Source organism: Neodiprion lecontei, chromosome 3 (genome assembly GCF_021901455.1).
Source record: "Neodiprion lecontei isolate iyNeoLeco1 chromosome 3, iyNeoLeco1.1, whole genome shotgun sequence".
Taxonomy (NCBI): domain Eukaryota; kingdom Metazoa; phylum Arthropoda; class Insecta; order Hymenoptera; family Diprionidae; genus Neodiprion; species Neodiprion lecontei.
In genome coordinates this window covers 4,624,803-4,641,136 of record NC_060262.1, presented here as the reverse complement: position 1 = coordinate 4,641,136, position 16,334 = coordinate 4,624,803, and the positions used below count along the sequence as shown (strand labels likewise).

General features: G+C 35.1%; 2 protein-coding genes across 6 annotated transcripts; one reads left to right on the top strand and one right to left on the bottom strand.

Annotated features, from left to right (window-relative positions):
* Positions 1 to 1,003: 1,003 nt before the first annotated feature.
* LOC107226913 (dnaJ homolog subfamily C member 5) lies at positions 1,004 to 11,298 on the bottom strand. Of its 4 annotated transcripts, XR_006903299.1 has the most exons (8): positions 11,066 to 11,298; positions 9,822 to 9,960; positions 9,474 to 9,626; positions 9,181 to 9,312; positions 6,195 to 6,251; positions 5,317 to 5,470; positions 2,638 to 2,754; positions 1,004 to 2,241 (listed from the first exon to the last, which is right to left on the bottom strand). XR_006903299.1 is itself a non-coding variant. In XM_015667891.2 (7 exons), the coding sequence occupies exons 1-7, from the start codon at positions 11,083 to 11,085 to the stop codon at positions 2,693 to 2,695; spliced, it is 717 nt and encodes a 238-aa protein (XP_015523377.1). In that variant the 5' UTR covers positions 11,086 to 11,298; the 3' UTR covers positions 1,004 to 2,692. The 4 variants fall into 4 exon arrangements, 3 of the variants coding, with proteins under 3 accessions (XP_015523377.1, XP_015523380.1, XP_015523379.1); XM_015667891.2 differs by having other exon boundaries at positions 1,004 to 2,754; XM_015667893.2 differs by lacking the exons at positions 1,004 to 2,241; positions 2,638 to 2,754 and adding an exon at positions 3,187 to 4,657.
* A 652-nt stretch (positions 11,299 to 11,950) lies between these two features.
* LOC107226908 (flap endonuclease GEN) lies at positions 11,951 to 15,154 on the top strand. Of its 2 annotated transcripts, none has more exons than XM_046735178.1 (7): positions 11,951 to 11,967; positions 12,256 to 12,547; positions 12,646 to 12,937; positions 13,047 to 13,324; positions 13,415 to 13,576; positions 13,653 to 13,818; positions 13,919 to 15,154. In XM_046735178.1, the coding sequence occupies exons 2-7, from the start codon at positions 12,390 to 12,392 to the stop codon at positions 15,005 to 15,007; spliced, it is 2,145 nt and encodes a 714-aa protein (XP_046591134.1). In that variant the 5' UTR covers positions 11,951 to 11,967; positions 12,256 to 12,389; the 3' UTR covers positions 15,008 to 15,154. The 2 variants fall into 2 exon arrangements, with proteins under 2 accessions (XP_046591134.1, XP_015523372.1); XM_015667886.2 differs by lacking the exon at positions 11,951 to 11,967 and adding an exon at positions 11,988 to 12,115.
* The last annotated feature ends 1,180 nt before the right edge of the window (positions 15,155 to 16,334 follow it).

The window sequence follows — 16,334 nt, the reverse complement described above, 5'->3', positions numbered from 1 at the left end:
ATACGTAATGTGTATAATTTATGTATGTATAATATGTATAATTCTAATGCAATTCATAAATTGTTACACGCTATGTTTTTTTTTTTTATTCGTTTATTCATTTTTTTAAGTACATCTTACGGTACGGGTTTAATTGATTTTCTTGTTTTACTGTATAATATAATATATTGTTTAGTAATTATTCTCGACAACATTAACGATACACATGTGATAAATTTAGCAATAATTGTGTAGTGATAATCTCTGCGGAACACGTTTAAAAACAAGTCAATTCAAACATATCGGTATACATTAGTATTGCGGAAGCAGATTTAACGCACTAGCAAGCCTGGAGCGCATTTCGACATAATAGCGTTGCATAGTTTGAGCAGAGGTAATTGGTTCCTTCGTACCTAATAAAAGTAACTATTATAATCACGTACGGTTGTCTGTAGAATTATTGCAATATTGGCTTGCTCGTCGATTGAAAACTCATGAAGATTTCATCGAGAAAGAATATGCAGAAATTTTCAAGCTTTGCAATGTGCAGAAAAGTCTAGTTACATGATTACAAAAATATTTTGTACCGACAATGTCTGAATAGTTATTACGAATGATTAAGTTTCACTCAGATTTCAAATTAATAAAAAACTAACGCTGTAGATTCGAGAGATCTTGAATTACATTTGAATTTTGCATGATACATAGAAACCGATGGTAACAATTCGTCTGCAGGCTCATGTACATACATACCATTATTATCCCGCATGAACGAATGATTTTAGATATTCATATCATTGAGTCAAAGAGTCGATGAAAACAAGAAATTACTCTTCGCAGATGATACTGTTCCGTAATGGAATTTGAACATAAGTTTTGGATATAAGTTTTGAATCGTACTTATCATTTAGGGATACTTTTTTAGTCGACATAAGTAACGTGTCAAGAACTCCTTGCCTAGATTAACGAACATTAAAATGATGCTAACAATGTGTAACGTGAGATAAGAATATATGTATATCTGATTAAATACATATTTGTTTGTCAATTTGTTTTTTTTTTGAATTTTTTTTTTTTTTTTGTTTTATAGTTTTTTTACTTCACTCCATCGAACGAAGTTTTAGTTTTTGTTATGTATATATAATGTGTACAATATATGAGAATCAACAATTTCAAACTTTTAGTTACGTGAAATCATCAACTTGCAAAATAGTTTACTGTCACTCCGTTGAATAGTGTATATCTATGTATAAATTCTGCCGTCTTACGAACTATAATTAACTATGATTTAAGAAACTCGCAAGCTACATCTATTACAGTATTTCCCTCGGTTTGAACTGTTAGATTCTCTTTCATATTCCACCTTTTCATCATCCTTTCTTCCAATAGACTTGAATTACGTAGTATACTTTATATCGTATATATAATGATGAAATGTACATCTATAAGACATTAACGAAGAAATACGCCATAATAGCATGAGTATATAAATGCAATCACGTATATGTTTCAAACAAATTGTGATTTTGATATACGCATATTGTCATTTTACCCAACGATAATAGCGCTCTGGCTAAAAATTTATTGTAAATCGAGGGTGCGACTTGGTCACAACAATTACACGGTACGGAAGTTTGTGAAAAAGATATCTCGAGAATGTCTTCGAATGTTTTTAGTACATAATAAATCAGAAAAATAGAACAATTTTCTAAGCATAATATTAAGTCTTACATTATCTACAATATCGAGTCATAAATCAAACCAATCGTCTAGAATTTCGTTTCGTAATATTGGACACGCTAAATTAAGTGTTTCCATTATTTAAAATATAATTAATTAATGAGTCAACGGCCACACCCTCGAACAATAATGACAGTGATTTGACGTTCTCAAATTGAAAATTGTAATTCTTGTACAAGGTACTGGAAAAGTATAACTGATATAATAATAATTATTAACGATTGAATAATGCTAGTTATTACGAAAGTATTTTTCTATCGCAGAAAAAATAAACACATTATAACATATTTCGCAGCGTGTGGGACACATTCGGCAAGTTTTTTTTTTCATCAATCTATAAAAACGTAAGACTAGTTTAGAATGATGAGAGAGTAATGAACAATAAATAATCTACTAATACAATTGAAACTTTGGTGAACTACTATTTTAATTAGTAATACGTTTCTATAATATTCTTAGTCTTGATCAGTTTCATTTCTCACTTACGTACCGATGTATTGGCATGTGATTAACGTAAAGTCCCTGCTGATTAAAAAGATTATTAATAAATATTTTCAATTGGCTATTATTGAATAATTAATTGTTTTATAATGGAGTGACTGTCGCACGATTTGTTGGAATACCTAAAACTAAAGCAACTCCATAGAATGTAATCGTCAACAATAAATCCCATAAACACGGATTGTTTAATAGACAATACTTGAAATTATACAGCGAAGCTAGATAGATTATAATAATTACGCAACATTCAATCGGACCGTTGAATAAAAAAAAAAAATTAAAAAAAAAAACAATCTCTCTTATTTGTTTCTTTTTTTCGTTTGCTTCTCGTTTTGTTGTTTCTTTATTTTTTTTTTTTTTTCATACCCAGCAGAAAAACTACATTCACTCCGAGTAAGGCATAGCGAGTGTGCTCGCCTTAGTAACTTCGGTAAAGGTGTTTGCTGTTCTGGCAGATTTTAACGTTGTGTAACTACCATTCGGTTGGTCCGTTGGTCGATTGGCCGACCGGTGCTCCTGTGAACGGGTTTGTGGCTACGACCACATTAAATGTTACGGTCAATAATTCAATGCCGTATATGTAGAAAAAAAAAAAAAAAAGAATTTGCAAACATACGTCGATATCCATTCAAAAAGTTAATTGAATTTGCGAGGCACTAATCGGTGATATGAAATTTTATGATATCTATTTCTAGCGACAATTTTTAGCTAGCTATACTTCAATTGGCAAATTCTTTTCCTTTAAATCTACGTATTGCCTAAATCTACAAATACGTATAATTTGTATGTTCATGAGCTTTCATGATTATAAGTTACGATACATAAATTAAAAAAGTGATTTATTGGAAAATAATCATTCGGGATATCTGGTAGAGATTACAAAGATGAATAAGATTGCGCAACTTAAGAGAAATTAATGTTAAATTAAGTTAAATACAAAGTAATAATATGAATAACTTGACTTGGTTAAAAAAAATATACATATATTTATTTGGATTCGATACAATGTTAAGATTGTACGACGATGAAACTCAACAGCAGAGGATGGAGGATTGGGGAAGAGTCGTCAGCAGTAAAGCTTACATAAATGCGATTCTTTTGTTGAAACGCTGGAGGATCGTCGATATTGGAACAGATTGGGAAAAAAATGAAATATTAAATCGAATCGTACAGACGAGTATAAAATAATGGTGAAAAGATAATGAATACATTATAATAATAAAATGGAACGATCACTACGAAATTATGAAATTTTAATTACTTTTTTATATACGTTATACCGTAAGTGTTTCGCTTTAGTTTTACACGGCTATTTTCTGCATTAATTCAACAAATTGCGGTGAGTTAATTGATATAAAAAAATAGCAAAGTATCAGCATGCGGTGTACTTATATAATCAATAATAATAATAACGTACGGATGTCTTTGATTTGATTATGCAAAAGATTTGAATGAATTTGAAGCCGTGTACTTTCACTCAAGACTTTAGTAGTGCTAATCTTCAACTCAATGTAAATAAAATTTTCTGAACATACAGATAGATATAATACCGTCATGATGAAATTTTGATGAGTTATGCCAGGCCGATTTACTTGGAGTTTAAAATTAAGATTGAAAACGCCCGTAGTGTAAACATTAACGTAAAGATTAAAAAGAAAGACGCAAGATTGAAAAAAAAAAGTCCAAATGACATGCGTATTGTTTTAATAATTAAAAATCAATTACATGTAATATTGTGTACAGCATGATGCGCAAAAGGGTAACAATTGACTCATTTCAAAGTAACTTAGTTCCATACTACTGATCAACGATCTTACACGCAAGGCAAAATACACCATCGCGTAATCGCGATTTCTTACATTTATACGAAATGTTATTTGCCTAAAAGCGTAAAAAATATTCAAAACCCAAAACGCAGGCCTCGATTACCTGAAGTATAAATTTATTTACATTGAATGGGTAAATCGAAAGAAATTTTATACACCTGGTTAATATTTCATTTCGAATTCATCATAATCCAATCGATATACTTGAATCGATATACAAGAACGACTGTGAGAGATGAAGTTCGATTGATAATTTTTTTCTACACCAATCACATGATTATCTACGTCGATGTCTCTGACCATTAAAATTATGCATTGTAAATTAATATTATTGACAGAAGCTGACTGAGGATTGCCGTTAACAGAATTGAAAGACAAACAGCGGCGTTAAATAGTTACAAAAGAATTATATTTAAATGTCGTTCATACGATCTGTAGATAAAAGGGAAAGGAAAAAAAAACAAGCAAAAAGAAAAACACATTATCGTAAACGAAACTTATTGGCTCAAAGTAAACTGGAAAAATGTATGGTATGTATAATTACGATTATGCATTCTTTATATGCGACATACTTTAAGGCACGGGAAACTAATAAGCGGACGTTAATGGAACTGAAATAAAGAGAAAAAACAAAAAGTCACATCTAGTGCAAAGAAAAAAACATGCATCGCGTGTCTTTATCACTACAATAAACATTGTTATACGCAGAGTGACAAGTAAGTGAAATATCACCCGGTTGACTATCGGCATCCAGCTACCGAAAATATCACAGATTATAATATTATATATTACAATTATAATATATGTATAAGACTGCGACAAATTATCCTTAAGATTTTTCAATCAGAACTCCCCGCTCAATATTTAATTCATAATGAAAAGATGTTCTTGTGGCTATGTACTCGGCACATACATACAATTAATTCAATTACATGTGGTGAAAAAAAAAAAAAAAGAAAAACGAAAAAATAAAGTCAACAGTTTTGATCTGCGTCAGGAAGAGGAGGACTTTAGCCTTATCGTCGCGCTTTCTGTTCAATTTCATACAGTTTAACGGAATGAATTCACTTAGTTCCGGCCAGCGGCAAATGGACTGACGATTTAAACGTTACCGGCATTATTCAATACTTGTTGCTCTGCGTAAATTATATGACAAATGCGTAGCCTGTTATCGGATTGTGACTATCAGTTGTTACTAAAATAATATTCCTCAGCTTTCAACTGTACAAATGTGTCACTACTGCGTTATGAATTCAAGAACTAGTAATACCGGTCGTGTAGATCACGCGGTCTCCGCCGCTGTTAAGGGTTGTATTTTCATTGGCCGTTGTCGGCGGTGGTGGCATTGCGAATATGGGTTGCGCTCCCTGCGAAGCGCCTCCCTGAGGTTGCGCCGTTACAGCATCTTCGTCGCTTTCATCCTCCTATCGGAAAACATTGTTGATTTTTCATTTGTAACACGATGTGTCTGTTGTTATTACCGTTAAAAAATATCGAAAAGAAACGCCTGATGTACATATAATACATCAAATTTATCGATGTCTGTAGTCGCAGCATATTATTCACAGCAGAAGGATGAAAAAGAAGTAGTTGTTATTAATCATTCTTAGAGATCAGCATTGCGACTTTTTACTCTGTTTATTAGATCGCCGATGGTACCATTTATAATCAGAAACAAGTATTTATGCGAGAGGATGCGATTACACGTTGATGGAATTAAGGAACGGTACGCATGCCTTGCTTTAGTAAAATTGAAATACACGATATGCGCAAAGAGAAATTACAATGCTGATGAATGAGAATCAATCATAATTGTATCGAAGTGATTCGAGAAGGCTGAATAATTTGTTGAAGAATGATTAGGAATGGTTTTCAATAACGCATTGAGCGATATTAATATTGTCCCTCAACATTATCGTTGGTCGCAATGGTTGAGCTAAAATAAAAATGACGGCAAGTTAATGTTAAAAAAAAAAAGTATCGAAACTGACGCAGTTACTCGGTATACGCGTTAAGGTATGAAATACAATGAATTTGTACACCACTTGCAAATACAATACCTCGGAAACAGTGTGGAAAACGTAGAGACTTAAAACTGTGATATTGTTGTACTTAGCTAAAGTAATGCGCAGCATCCGGACAACTTACCTTGCGCCCACTTCTCGGCTGGTCGGTCACTATGCCTCCTTCTGCATTCTGGTTCCGCTACAATACAACAACAACATAAACAAAACTTCTATGCTAAAGTGCCTTCAAGATCAGGCTGCACATGCTTGGTAATAAAAATTTGCCCACGTATTGTTAAGGTAAGCTTGCTTGCTTCCCCAGTTTATGCAGCCATATGAAATAGATATTGATAAGGGTTCGAGTGATCCAATGGTTATTCGGTTAAATAATAAATAGAAATCGATCGATTCGTTTACGATGCTTAAACCATCTAGGAACAGGGATGATGATAATAATAACAATACGTGTTAAAAATAAACGCAAATTACTAAATCTTTACTTATTTATTGGCCATGAGATATTCAATGTGAGACTACAAATGAACCAATGGATACATGAAAGGTGGCAGCTCCTGTTATAAATAAGCTACATCTTTCACTGCCATGCTCAACAACACAGGTGCGACATGAAGGTACAACGCGCGTGCCGAAGAAGATTTACCGAAGCGAACGGCCATCGCGTCGATGACTCTCGGAGCATTAGCTTAAATTTTGATATTAATAATTAGTGAAAACATTTGTCGATTTCTACTTGACTTGCAACGTCTTCTAAAGTTTTCGTCTTTCGCTTAGAGTCATGCTCAAGAAAGCATAATAACGATACTCGATGTCGGCGATGATCATTGGGCATAGCAAACGAACTGAAAACCGATTAACACTGAACAGAAAGATTTGCTGAGCTAAGTAAGAAATTAATGAAAGAAAAAATAGAAGTCAGCGCGTGATAAATGACAGACGGGAAATAGACCATTGCCAATTAATTGACCCTGCTGAAATCTATGTGATAAGCGCTACATTTGATGTGACAGAGACATATGCGTTGCTAAAGATATGGATGCGAGCGTGAAAAAATATCCATTGCATGTTAACAGAAATACTTACCAGAATTTAGAAGACGGGTCAGTTCGAGTCTGATAGATTAAATTCCACAACGATTAGAAATAAAAAAAAGCACAGAATTGGGTTGCGGGGATATACAGAAAGTAGGAGAGAATAGTTACAGTCGACATGTTAATGTTACAACGGATGGAAAAATAAAAGCGAAATATGATATTGCGATGCTTACATCGTTCGTAGTGGCTGGAATAGTGCGCATGAATTTTTACCAAATGGCATGTGACGAGAAATTTAAAATTGATAGTAAACATGTGATGAAAGTGATTTTGGAAAATAGAATTTGACGCGCAGTTGAAAAATGAATTGTCCAATAAATTGTGACGATGTCAATGTTCCAATGAATGAGAATATGTTATAGTAGCGATTGCGTTTAATCAACAAAATTAGGGAAAATTTACATTCTTTGACAAGCGACGTGTACAACAGGGAAATTAATTATATCACCAGTGTGAGATAACTTCAATTCTACATACCTTCTTCCTTTGGTGATTGACGGATGGTCAAGTTTAATTATTACATTACCCTGTAGATATTAATCTGACATTTTCCACACTGTGTTAGTGAATTGCATAAGAACCAAAACGAAAATGCAAGCTAGTTGGTTTATTAATTACAAGATCCAAGAAGAAGAAGAAGAAAAAGAAAGAGGAAAAAAAGAAGAAGAAGAAGAAGCAAAACAGTCTGTGTGACATAATCGTTTAACCAGCGAAAATAAGTTATTATTCTTTGGGATATATCGATATATCATTCATCGTCAATCATGTAAGCCATAATAAAATGCAAACACTACATTGAAAACGTGAAATTTTTTGAGAAAATTCATCGATAATGAAAAAAGACTGACATGAAGTTTGTAAACAAATAATTCGGAATTTTTTTGCATACTGAATGAGATGGAAGACGAAAATAGCAAGAAGCAATGAATCGTTGCACGTAAAAAGTTCCTTACACGCGATCTCAGAATTTAATTTCGAGAACACCACCTGTGACAAACTGGTGAAGAATAAAAATAAAACCAAGAAAATGTATTCTTTTTCGCTACAGCCTAACATTCCGCTACTCATAATCATCATTGTGCAAAGCAATAAACAATAAGACAACGAACTGACAATTGCGAAAATCGTGATTAAAATGATATACGAAGAAAGCAAAAAGTATCAACGAAATTAATACTTATGGTAACATGTTCCATAGGTGTGGACATTTTAACGACTTATAACACAATGATGTGTTCATTTGTAAATTACATGTGCCCAACACTGTACATATGTAAAAATTCATAGCGACAGTGTTTACAGAATTTTGCCACATCAAAATTCGCACAATCAACTATCACGTACTAGGAATGTACACATACAGTAGTTAGAAGACATTTCTAATACTCGCACATTCAGGACGAAATTTTACTAGCATATAATAATTGTATCAAGTATAAGCCACTTATTTAAGCAACAATGCTCCATTCGTCACTCAATCGAGATGGATTTAATTATATTTTTCAATCTACAAACTGTTGTAAATTTTCTACTGAGCGTCTTTCGAGTATGTCGTTGAAATTTTTTCATTGGACGGTCGTCAGCAAAGAATTATACACACGACTTGCATATTCTATAAATATTATTTTGAAAAATCGATTTGCATACTAGCCCAAAATCAGCGTGTAGCTAATCATTTCTCATGACCATTCAAGCAAAGGTAAAGTAGTGCGAGTAAACAAGAATGGAAGAAATTTGTAGATGTAATAGAAAGGCCGTAGTTATTAGTGATTTTCTTTAATGCGTCAGCATCAAAAGATCAGATTTTTCAAATGATTAATCATAATTTGAATAAAAGGAACATAGAATAATCTTTTTACGCAGTTGTTATGAAAACCATTTTGTACGATATATCAGGTGCACAATGTAAAGACAAACAAGATCTTAATTCGGGGTTTTCCACTTTCCAATGTATATTCAAATATCAGAAATACCATCAAATTCTTCGTCGATTCAGCTTAACCATTAAATACTGACCTGTAAATTATGGTAGGCACCGCTGTCCTCTGGTTGCGTTGGTTTACATTTGCCGCAGCAGAAGTTACAGCAGCAGCAACAGCAGCAGCAACAGTAACAACCGGTTATTATGGCACAGACTGCGAACAGGGCCTGAAAAGAGCATATTCACAACTTTAACGATGATCGTGAAGACACTGTGGAATTGCAATTCAGCGCTGTTGATTTATCTTATTGCAGCTACTTCGCGCGAGCATTAATCTATTCTCAAATTATACCTTGAACTTGTAGGTTTTAGTAACATCGGTTCTCACCTTGCACCAGCCAGAAGTAACCACGAAATAAGCATTAACATTTTCCTCGCCAAATTGTTCGGCTACATAGAGACCAAGAGAGCCGTAATTATCGTATATGTTGCGTTTTGTTAGGTCCGTGAGGATGGCGTGTGCCCTGTTTATTTCTTTGAACTGAAACAAGATTAGAATTTTAATCATAGAACGATCGTGGAATGAAATAGCACAGAAAAATAACACGTTGCATATTTTGCTCGATACTTTGACACGGTAATTAAAATTTATTTTACACGTTCAACTGAATCCGAACAGAAATAATTGAATGCAACTTGGGTATGATGGGTGGATGAGACAATTGAGCTTCGTTACCTTATCAGCTGCCTCCGGATTGTTGGGGTTTTTATCTGGATGGAATCTAAGAGCGAGCTTTCGATATGTTTTTTTTATCTCGTCAGGGGTAGCTGTCTTTTGGATTTCCAAGATCTGGTAGAGGGAGTCCCCCGAGGTTCTAGAATAGATTCACTCCATGAAATAGCATTCTTTAGTCCTGTGCCAACTAATTTGTCGATATAATAAGCAACTTCCGAGAGTCCGGTTGAAAAAATAAAATAATTTTTCATCTTTAAACTGTTTGCGAATTACACCTAAGGCAACGCAAATGTTGAGCCCACATAAGTTTATGAACATTTATTTATTTAAAAAATCTATCTAATCAGACACGGTATCGTAGAATAAAGAAACCCATGCAATTTGTACCGTACTTGTAAATATTAAAAATCCATTTCTAGAACTAAGATGATAATATAAATATCGTGAATAATATCAGTTTTAGTATCATTCTGAAAAATAAAATTGTTTAGAATAAAAGTAGACGTGAGCTACAATCGCGTGAAAAACGATATTGTCGTCTGCCTTCAACACTTGGATAAAAATTATTGAGCTGATATTCATGAGATAAGAGTATTATTTGGAACAGTTCATTGACAACATAATTATTCATTATCAATCATAAAGCAGCGATCGTCAGAGTTAAATTCTTGCAGTATCAACGATAGAGCGAGGAATTTAATAGAAAACAGATAATCTTCATTGAATTTCGGGTGTGAACTGTAAAAAGATCCTCAGGAATGATTAATTGCTTATGATTAAAATTGTCACAAGTGTGGACGATAGCTTGACTCAACGACAGATATTACATACAAGGCAGCGTCCGATACTGGTTGACGAATAATAAAGAGATAAAATAGATGACACATTAGTTTTATGACAATAAGATGAAGCAAAAGTGGTGAGGTAATTATTAGCGAGATTAGAGCCGTTTGGAAAGTGATATAAAATTATCGGCAGAGCCTCTCGAATGTCTTTGGGTGGCAGCAACGAGTGACAGTTACACCCATGGCCAGTTAACCTATAGTTTTCTAGGGCCGATAATTTTCCAATAAAAAATTTCGGCGGCGTTACATCAAATCAAGCGGACCGTCGGAAGAGCGCTAATTTCAGAGAATATTCTGATTAGATTAGATAAGCCTGGGCGCAGGGAAATTCTCCGTAACGCCTTGCGAGACGTCGGATTGAGACGAGGAGGGACGACGAGGCCGTTAAATACTACTCACGACATTTTTCTCCTGTCCATGATCGTTGGTGTTGATACGGATCCGGGGACGACGAACGGCTAGAGGATAATACTGAGTAATAATTCACTCGAAAAGCGACTCTGTTACACGGACATCTTTACATTTGCCGGGAAATACAAGGGTAGCCACCAGGCACCAACTGAACTGAGCTCACAACCCGATTCAATATTTTAGTACTAAATGTCAACGTATCGCTGCTGCTGCTGCCGCTTGTTAACTACAGAAATTTAGCGGCTGCGGACGATCTGCTTACTATCGATCTGTCGATTGGATATCTCGAATCCTTAGAACATTACCACTGGAGGGAGTTACCTATTCAATCGACCTCGCGAAAAATTCACCCGAAGTGATGAGAGAGAGTGAGAAAGAAATATTAGAGTCATTCCCATCTCTCTTGTTCTGCATTTCATTGGCTAAGAGGAGACGTATCGGCCAATCAGGTGTAGAGCACGAGAGACAGATTATAACCAACATATATCTTTCTCTGTTATCTAATGGAAAAGTTCCGCCAGTTGACGTCACGACTGGCGGTTAATGCAAAACTGTTAAGATTCCGAAATGGTATATGCTTCAGTCAACGGGATATTACACGTAAAACGTTGACTACGTTTTTCTGTTCACGCAAAGACAAAATGCGAATACTTTTACTTTTGCAGGTCCCATCACGATTCTTATAGGGCTTAATCAAAAAATTGAAGATTTTTTTATTGAATTCGTGAAATCATGCGACCCAACGCGATGGATGACTCACAATGTTTGCTTATACATTTATCACACGTGTAGTTAACCTTAGGTTTCGAATGTTCCGAATGTTCGTTTCCTACTCGCAGGATCAAGTAACGAGGGCCAACACTAATCAATTTTCCGTCATAGTCAGAAGGGTAAGGTGATCGTAGCTTTATTGATAGTTTTACCAATTTGACGGAGTTTGCCGATAAAGAGGGAAGCTGGTATGCGTTCCATGGTTAACACTGAGTTTTCTATTGTCGTCTCAAGCATGAAATATAAAAGGATAAAACCTTGATGTCGGTACGTCAGTTCAGTATTTTTTTAAACGTCCGTAACTTGATAATCAACTTTTATAACACGCCAACTCCCATAAGCATCCAACTCTTTACTAAAATACAGTTACTCTATGTTCTAAACTGAGTGTAAACAAATCTTAACAGGCGGGGTTCAAAGTTATAGTTCAGAGATCGATATCATATTTATAAACCGCAAACTTATTTTGCGAGAAAATAATTCAACGAATGCCGATTCTAAATACCCATTGCTCTAAAACGGCGTGCGCGTTTATTACGCAATGGGGGTGAAACACCTTTGGACAATTTTAACACCTTTTTGCGAAAGAAAACCGCTGTTTGAACTGCAGGGCAAAACTTTAGCAATTGACTTGAGCTGCTGGATCGTTGACAGTCAAACTGTGACCGACAATGTCGTGCAGCCAAAGATGTATCTTAGGTATGTATATAACGATGAATTCGTGTAGCGTTTTCGCAATTGGTTCCCTGACTTTATCGACATTTCTCATTTTCAATTGTCCGTTTTCACTATCGTAGAAACTTGTATTTTCGAACGATCAACCTCCTCCTGCAAGACATTCATCCGGTGTTTGTACTCGAAGGCAAGGCGCCTGACCTGAAGCAAAAAACTATCGAACGGAGAAACGAAATACAGCAAATTAAAAGAACGGGCGCTGTAGCACTGAAAAAGGCTACCGCTAAACGTGGAAGAACTCGATTCAATAATGTGCTCAAGGAGTGCGAGGAAATGCTAAGTTACATGGGAATTAAATGTGTTCAAGGATACGGAGAGGCGGAAGCGATGTGCGCCTACCTAAACGCAGATGGGGTGAGATGAAAATTTGAGGATTGGTTGACCAGAATTTTTTTAGAATAGTATGAAGTGAATCCAATTGTAAATCCTAAGTCCTTGACATCTCGATAATAATTCTTTACAGATAGTGGATGGTTGTGTGAGCCAAGACAATGACTGTTTCTTGTATGGGGCAAGAGTGGTATACAGAAACTTCAACCTCAGTGGAGCTGTCGCTTCAGGAGGAAGTATCGACGTTTATGATATGGAAAAGATTGAAACTGCATTGAATTTAGATAGAAATAAGATGGTAGCGTTGGCCTTATTGTGTGGCTGTGATTACGACGATGGATTGAATGGTGCAGGCAAAGAGGCAGCCTTGAAATTATTTGCACATGTCAGTGACGAAGATATATTAGACAGGTAGAACACTGAGAGTGAAATCTCAAATGGCGTCAAATCTGAACAATTCCTGAATCCATGTTCAAAATGAAATTCAACACTTTTACGCAGGTTGAAGAGCTGGAAAACTGATAACCAGTTCGAGACAATTGAAGCTCGATTGGCAAATCCTAAGCATTGCACGTCTTGCGGTCATGATGGTAACGTTAGACTTCACGCAAGAGTTGGCTGCATAGGTTGCGGCACAGTAAAAAGTTGCAGAAATGATTATAAGTGAGCAGAATTGTATGTTAGGATAATTGACACCAAGTAAATTTTCAAATATTTATTAATCGTTGATCTTCGATAGGGAGGAGAAAAAACTGATAATGAATGAGATAACCCTGCGAAAAAAAGCAATTCTCATTGATACGTTTCCGAATCAAGAAATAATAGACGAGTATCTCATTAGGAAAGGTCCGGTTCCATCGAGTCTAGACCTTAAATGGCAACAACCAAAAGTGGTCAAATTTATTGTAAGTATAATTCGAATCATCAATCGCATATACATGCTTATTAAGTGACTTAATAAAATATAAGGTAAAAATTCGAATATGATGAACATTTTTTCTACAGTTTTTCATGGAAAAAAGGCTGGGCTGGGAACCAAACTACTCGTTTGAGAAATTTCTTCCACTGATGACGCGTTGGCAGCTTGTCAGTCTACCAGAAATAAGTTTAAGACATAGCATAAGTTTCATGAAGTATTCGAACGGTTTGCCCGTATCAAACTTGATATTTCCTGATAGAATAAAAAAAATTCGCAATATAAAGTCAGTAGCGAGTTACGAAATCATATGGAATGATGCGGAGGGATTTCTTGACGGTCTGATAACTCTGTCGGATGTAAAATCCAGTGAAGAAGATGCCGAACCGCTGAAAGATGATTCCAAAGAGCAAAATCCCCCCGAAGGATTGTTTGTTACAATCGAGCCTCAGAGTTTAGTTGCAAAATGCTATCCTGAGATAGTCGAGAAGTTTGAAGTGGAAAAAGTTGCCAAGAAGAAATCTAAGAACTCCAAAACCAGAGCTAAGTCCACCAGCAAAGCCAAACCTAAGGCAGAACTCAACGCTGATACCGAAAAACCGGAAAAGCAGGTTAGTAAAAGGGGGAGAAAGAAGCTCGCTGACATAGTCAATACAAGAAAAATAGACGATTACATAGTGAACAACGTGGTGGAGAGTTTAGAAGACTCGTTCAACAAGATGGAAATTACTCCAAAGCGTCTCAAAAGCGCGCCACAGATCCAAAGAACCAAAGACGCCGAGGTAAACCCAAGAATGAATAACACACTGGACAGAATGTTCGAGAACTTGACTGCTGATGATTTTGCCAGTGAAGGGGAAACGGAACTTGACATGTCTGATATTGTCGAAGAAATATGCAACCGAAAAATTATCAATCTCTATTCTTCGAGAAATAATCACACGTTGAAACCTGAAAACAATAAAGAAAATACGACACCAGACGTATCTCACAATAATTATTCTGATATTTGTACAGCAAAAGGTAATTTTAATTTAGAAAAAGCACAGTGTAATGTTTTCGAGGAACATATTAACGTTTGCCCGATCACTGAGCACGATGTCACAGATGAATTTGCGGACATTGAAAATTATGTTCCATTAACTCAGCGTGTAAACGAAGCAAAAGGCACACAGTGAAAAGTTCGAAGGGCGTAGTGCCATTATTATTCATTTCTTACTTTTTCTGCACTAGTATTAAATACGCTAAAAAAAGATTGATCATCTGTTTGTGCGGACTTGATGAAAATTGTAAATATAGTATTGTAATCCATTATGTACAGATAAAATATAGTTTACATTATTTTATACATAAAAAAAATGTATTTAATTCTTTCCATTAGCTCAAAAATAGCTGCTTGGTTCTTTCATTCGGTGACGACAATGAATTACGTATCGTGGGTATCCACATGAATCGCAGGCGCCTGTGCTCAAGCACTGCGGCAATCTAGCATGCTGCTACGTATGCTGAATTGCCTTTCGAAAGCGCGTTAGGCGCATCACGCGATGCCCGTCTCTGAAGAAGTTCAAGATGATTGAACCTAGAAAACGGATAGAAATGATGGAAAATGGATTATAACCAAATTAAATATATATAATAATACTTCTTTGACTTATTTTATGAACAATCAATTTTATAATAAACTAGTCATTTTAATATATAATTTTGGAGTTTTTTTAATGAATTTTGAGAATTGAATATTTACAAAGTATGGTTCTAAAAAATCATTACCGATAGCGACGTACCCGACGTAATTTTGGGGTCCCGAAAATTATTAATATGAAATCTCATACCTTCAATATTTCGAATAAATCGGAAGCATTGTGGAGTGAATCCTTTTTGGAATCCTATCAGTTGACTATGACTGCTCGAATTAAGTGGATCATCTTATTTCCAACATTAAGTTTTTTACAACCGAAAATTGCAAATAACGAAGCCTGCGATTTTTTGAAAAATTCTTACTAATTCTGATAAATGCTAGACTCAGCATCAGCACATGCTATTCCAACACGTATAATATTCTCGGGTGAATGTCGACCGTATACCAAAATAATAGTAATAAAATGACCGAAAGCTGCACGAAATTTACTGGATACAGCCCCGGTTGGACCCATCGAGCCTCGAAGATTGAATAAATAAAGAAAATCCTTGATTGAAAACAAAATTGTCAAACGTGAAAGAGAAATGCTGGAGTCCCGTTTTCAGTGGTTTTCAACGGATTAACGGATTTCGATGATTTTTGTCTCAATCGCAGTAATTTTTCTTAGCTAAGTAATGGATATACTTTAAAGTCTTTTTCAGTTATTTGGATAACTGAATAAACGGAAAGTATTAGTTGGCGCCAGCAAGGTCAGACAAATGAACCAGTTGTATAAACATGAACGTACATGTTGGAATAAATTGAGAAACCTAGTTCTAGCTTATTGTTAATATGAAAAACAGCATAATACGTAGCATCGTTTATAG

Excerpts from the sequence above, each read along its gene's own strand:
- LOC107226913 (XM_015667891.2), bottom strand. The coding sequence starts at position 11,085 with ATGGACAGGAGAAAAATGTC. Across the intron at positions 6,252-9,180 it reads GTGCCTACCATAATTTACAG|CGGAACCAGAATGCAGAAGG; the intron begins GTCAGTATTTAA and ends GTTGTATTGTAG. Across the intron at positions 5,471-6,194 it reads AGCCGAGAAGTGGGCGCAAG|GAGGATGAAAGCGACGAAGA; the intron begins GTAAGTTGTCCG and ends GTTTTCCGATAG.
- LOC107226908 (XM_046735178.1), top strand. The coding sequence starts at position 12,390 with ATGGGGGTGAAACACCTTTGGACAATTTTAACACCTTTTTGCGAAAGA. Across the intron at positions 13,577-13,652 it reads AGTTGCAGAAATGATTATAA|GGAGGAGAAAAAACTGATAA; the intron begins GTGAGCAGAATT and ends GATCTTCGATAG. Across the intron at positions 13,819-13,918 it reads CAAAAGTGGTCAAATTTATT|TTTTTCATGGAAAAAAGGCT; the intron begins GTAAGTATAATT and ends TTTTTTCTACAG.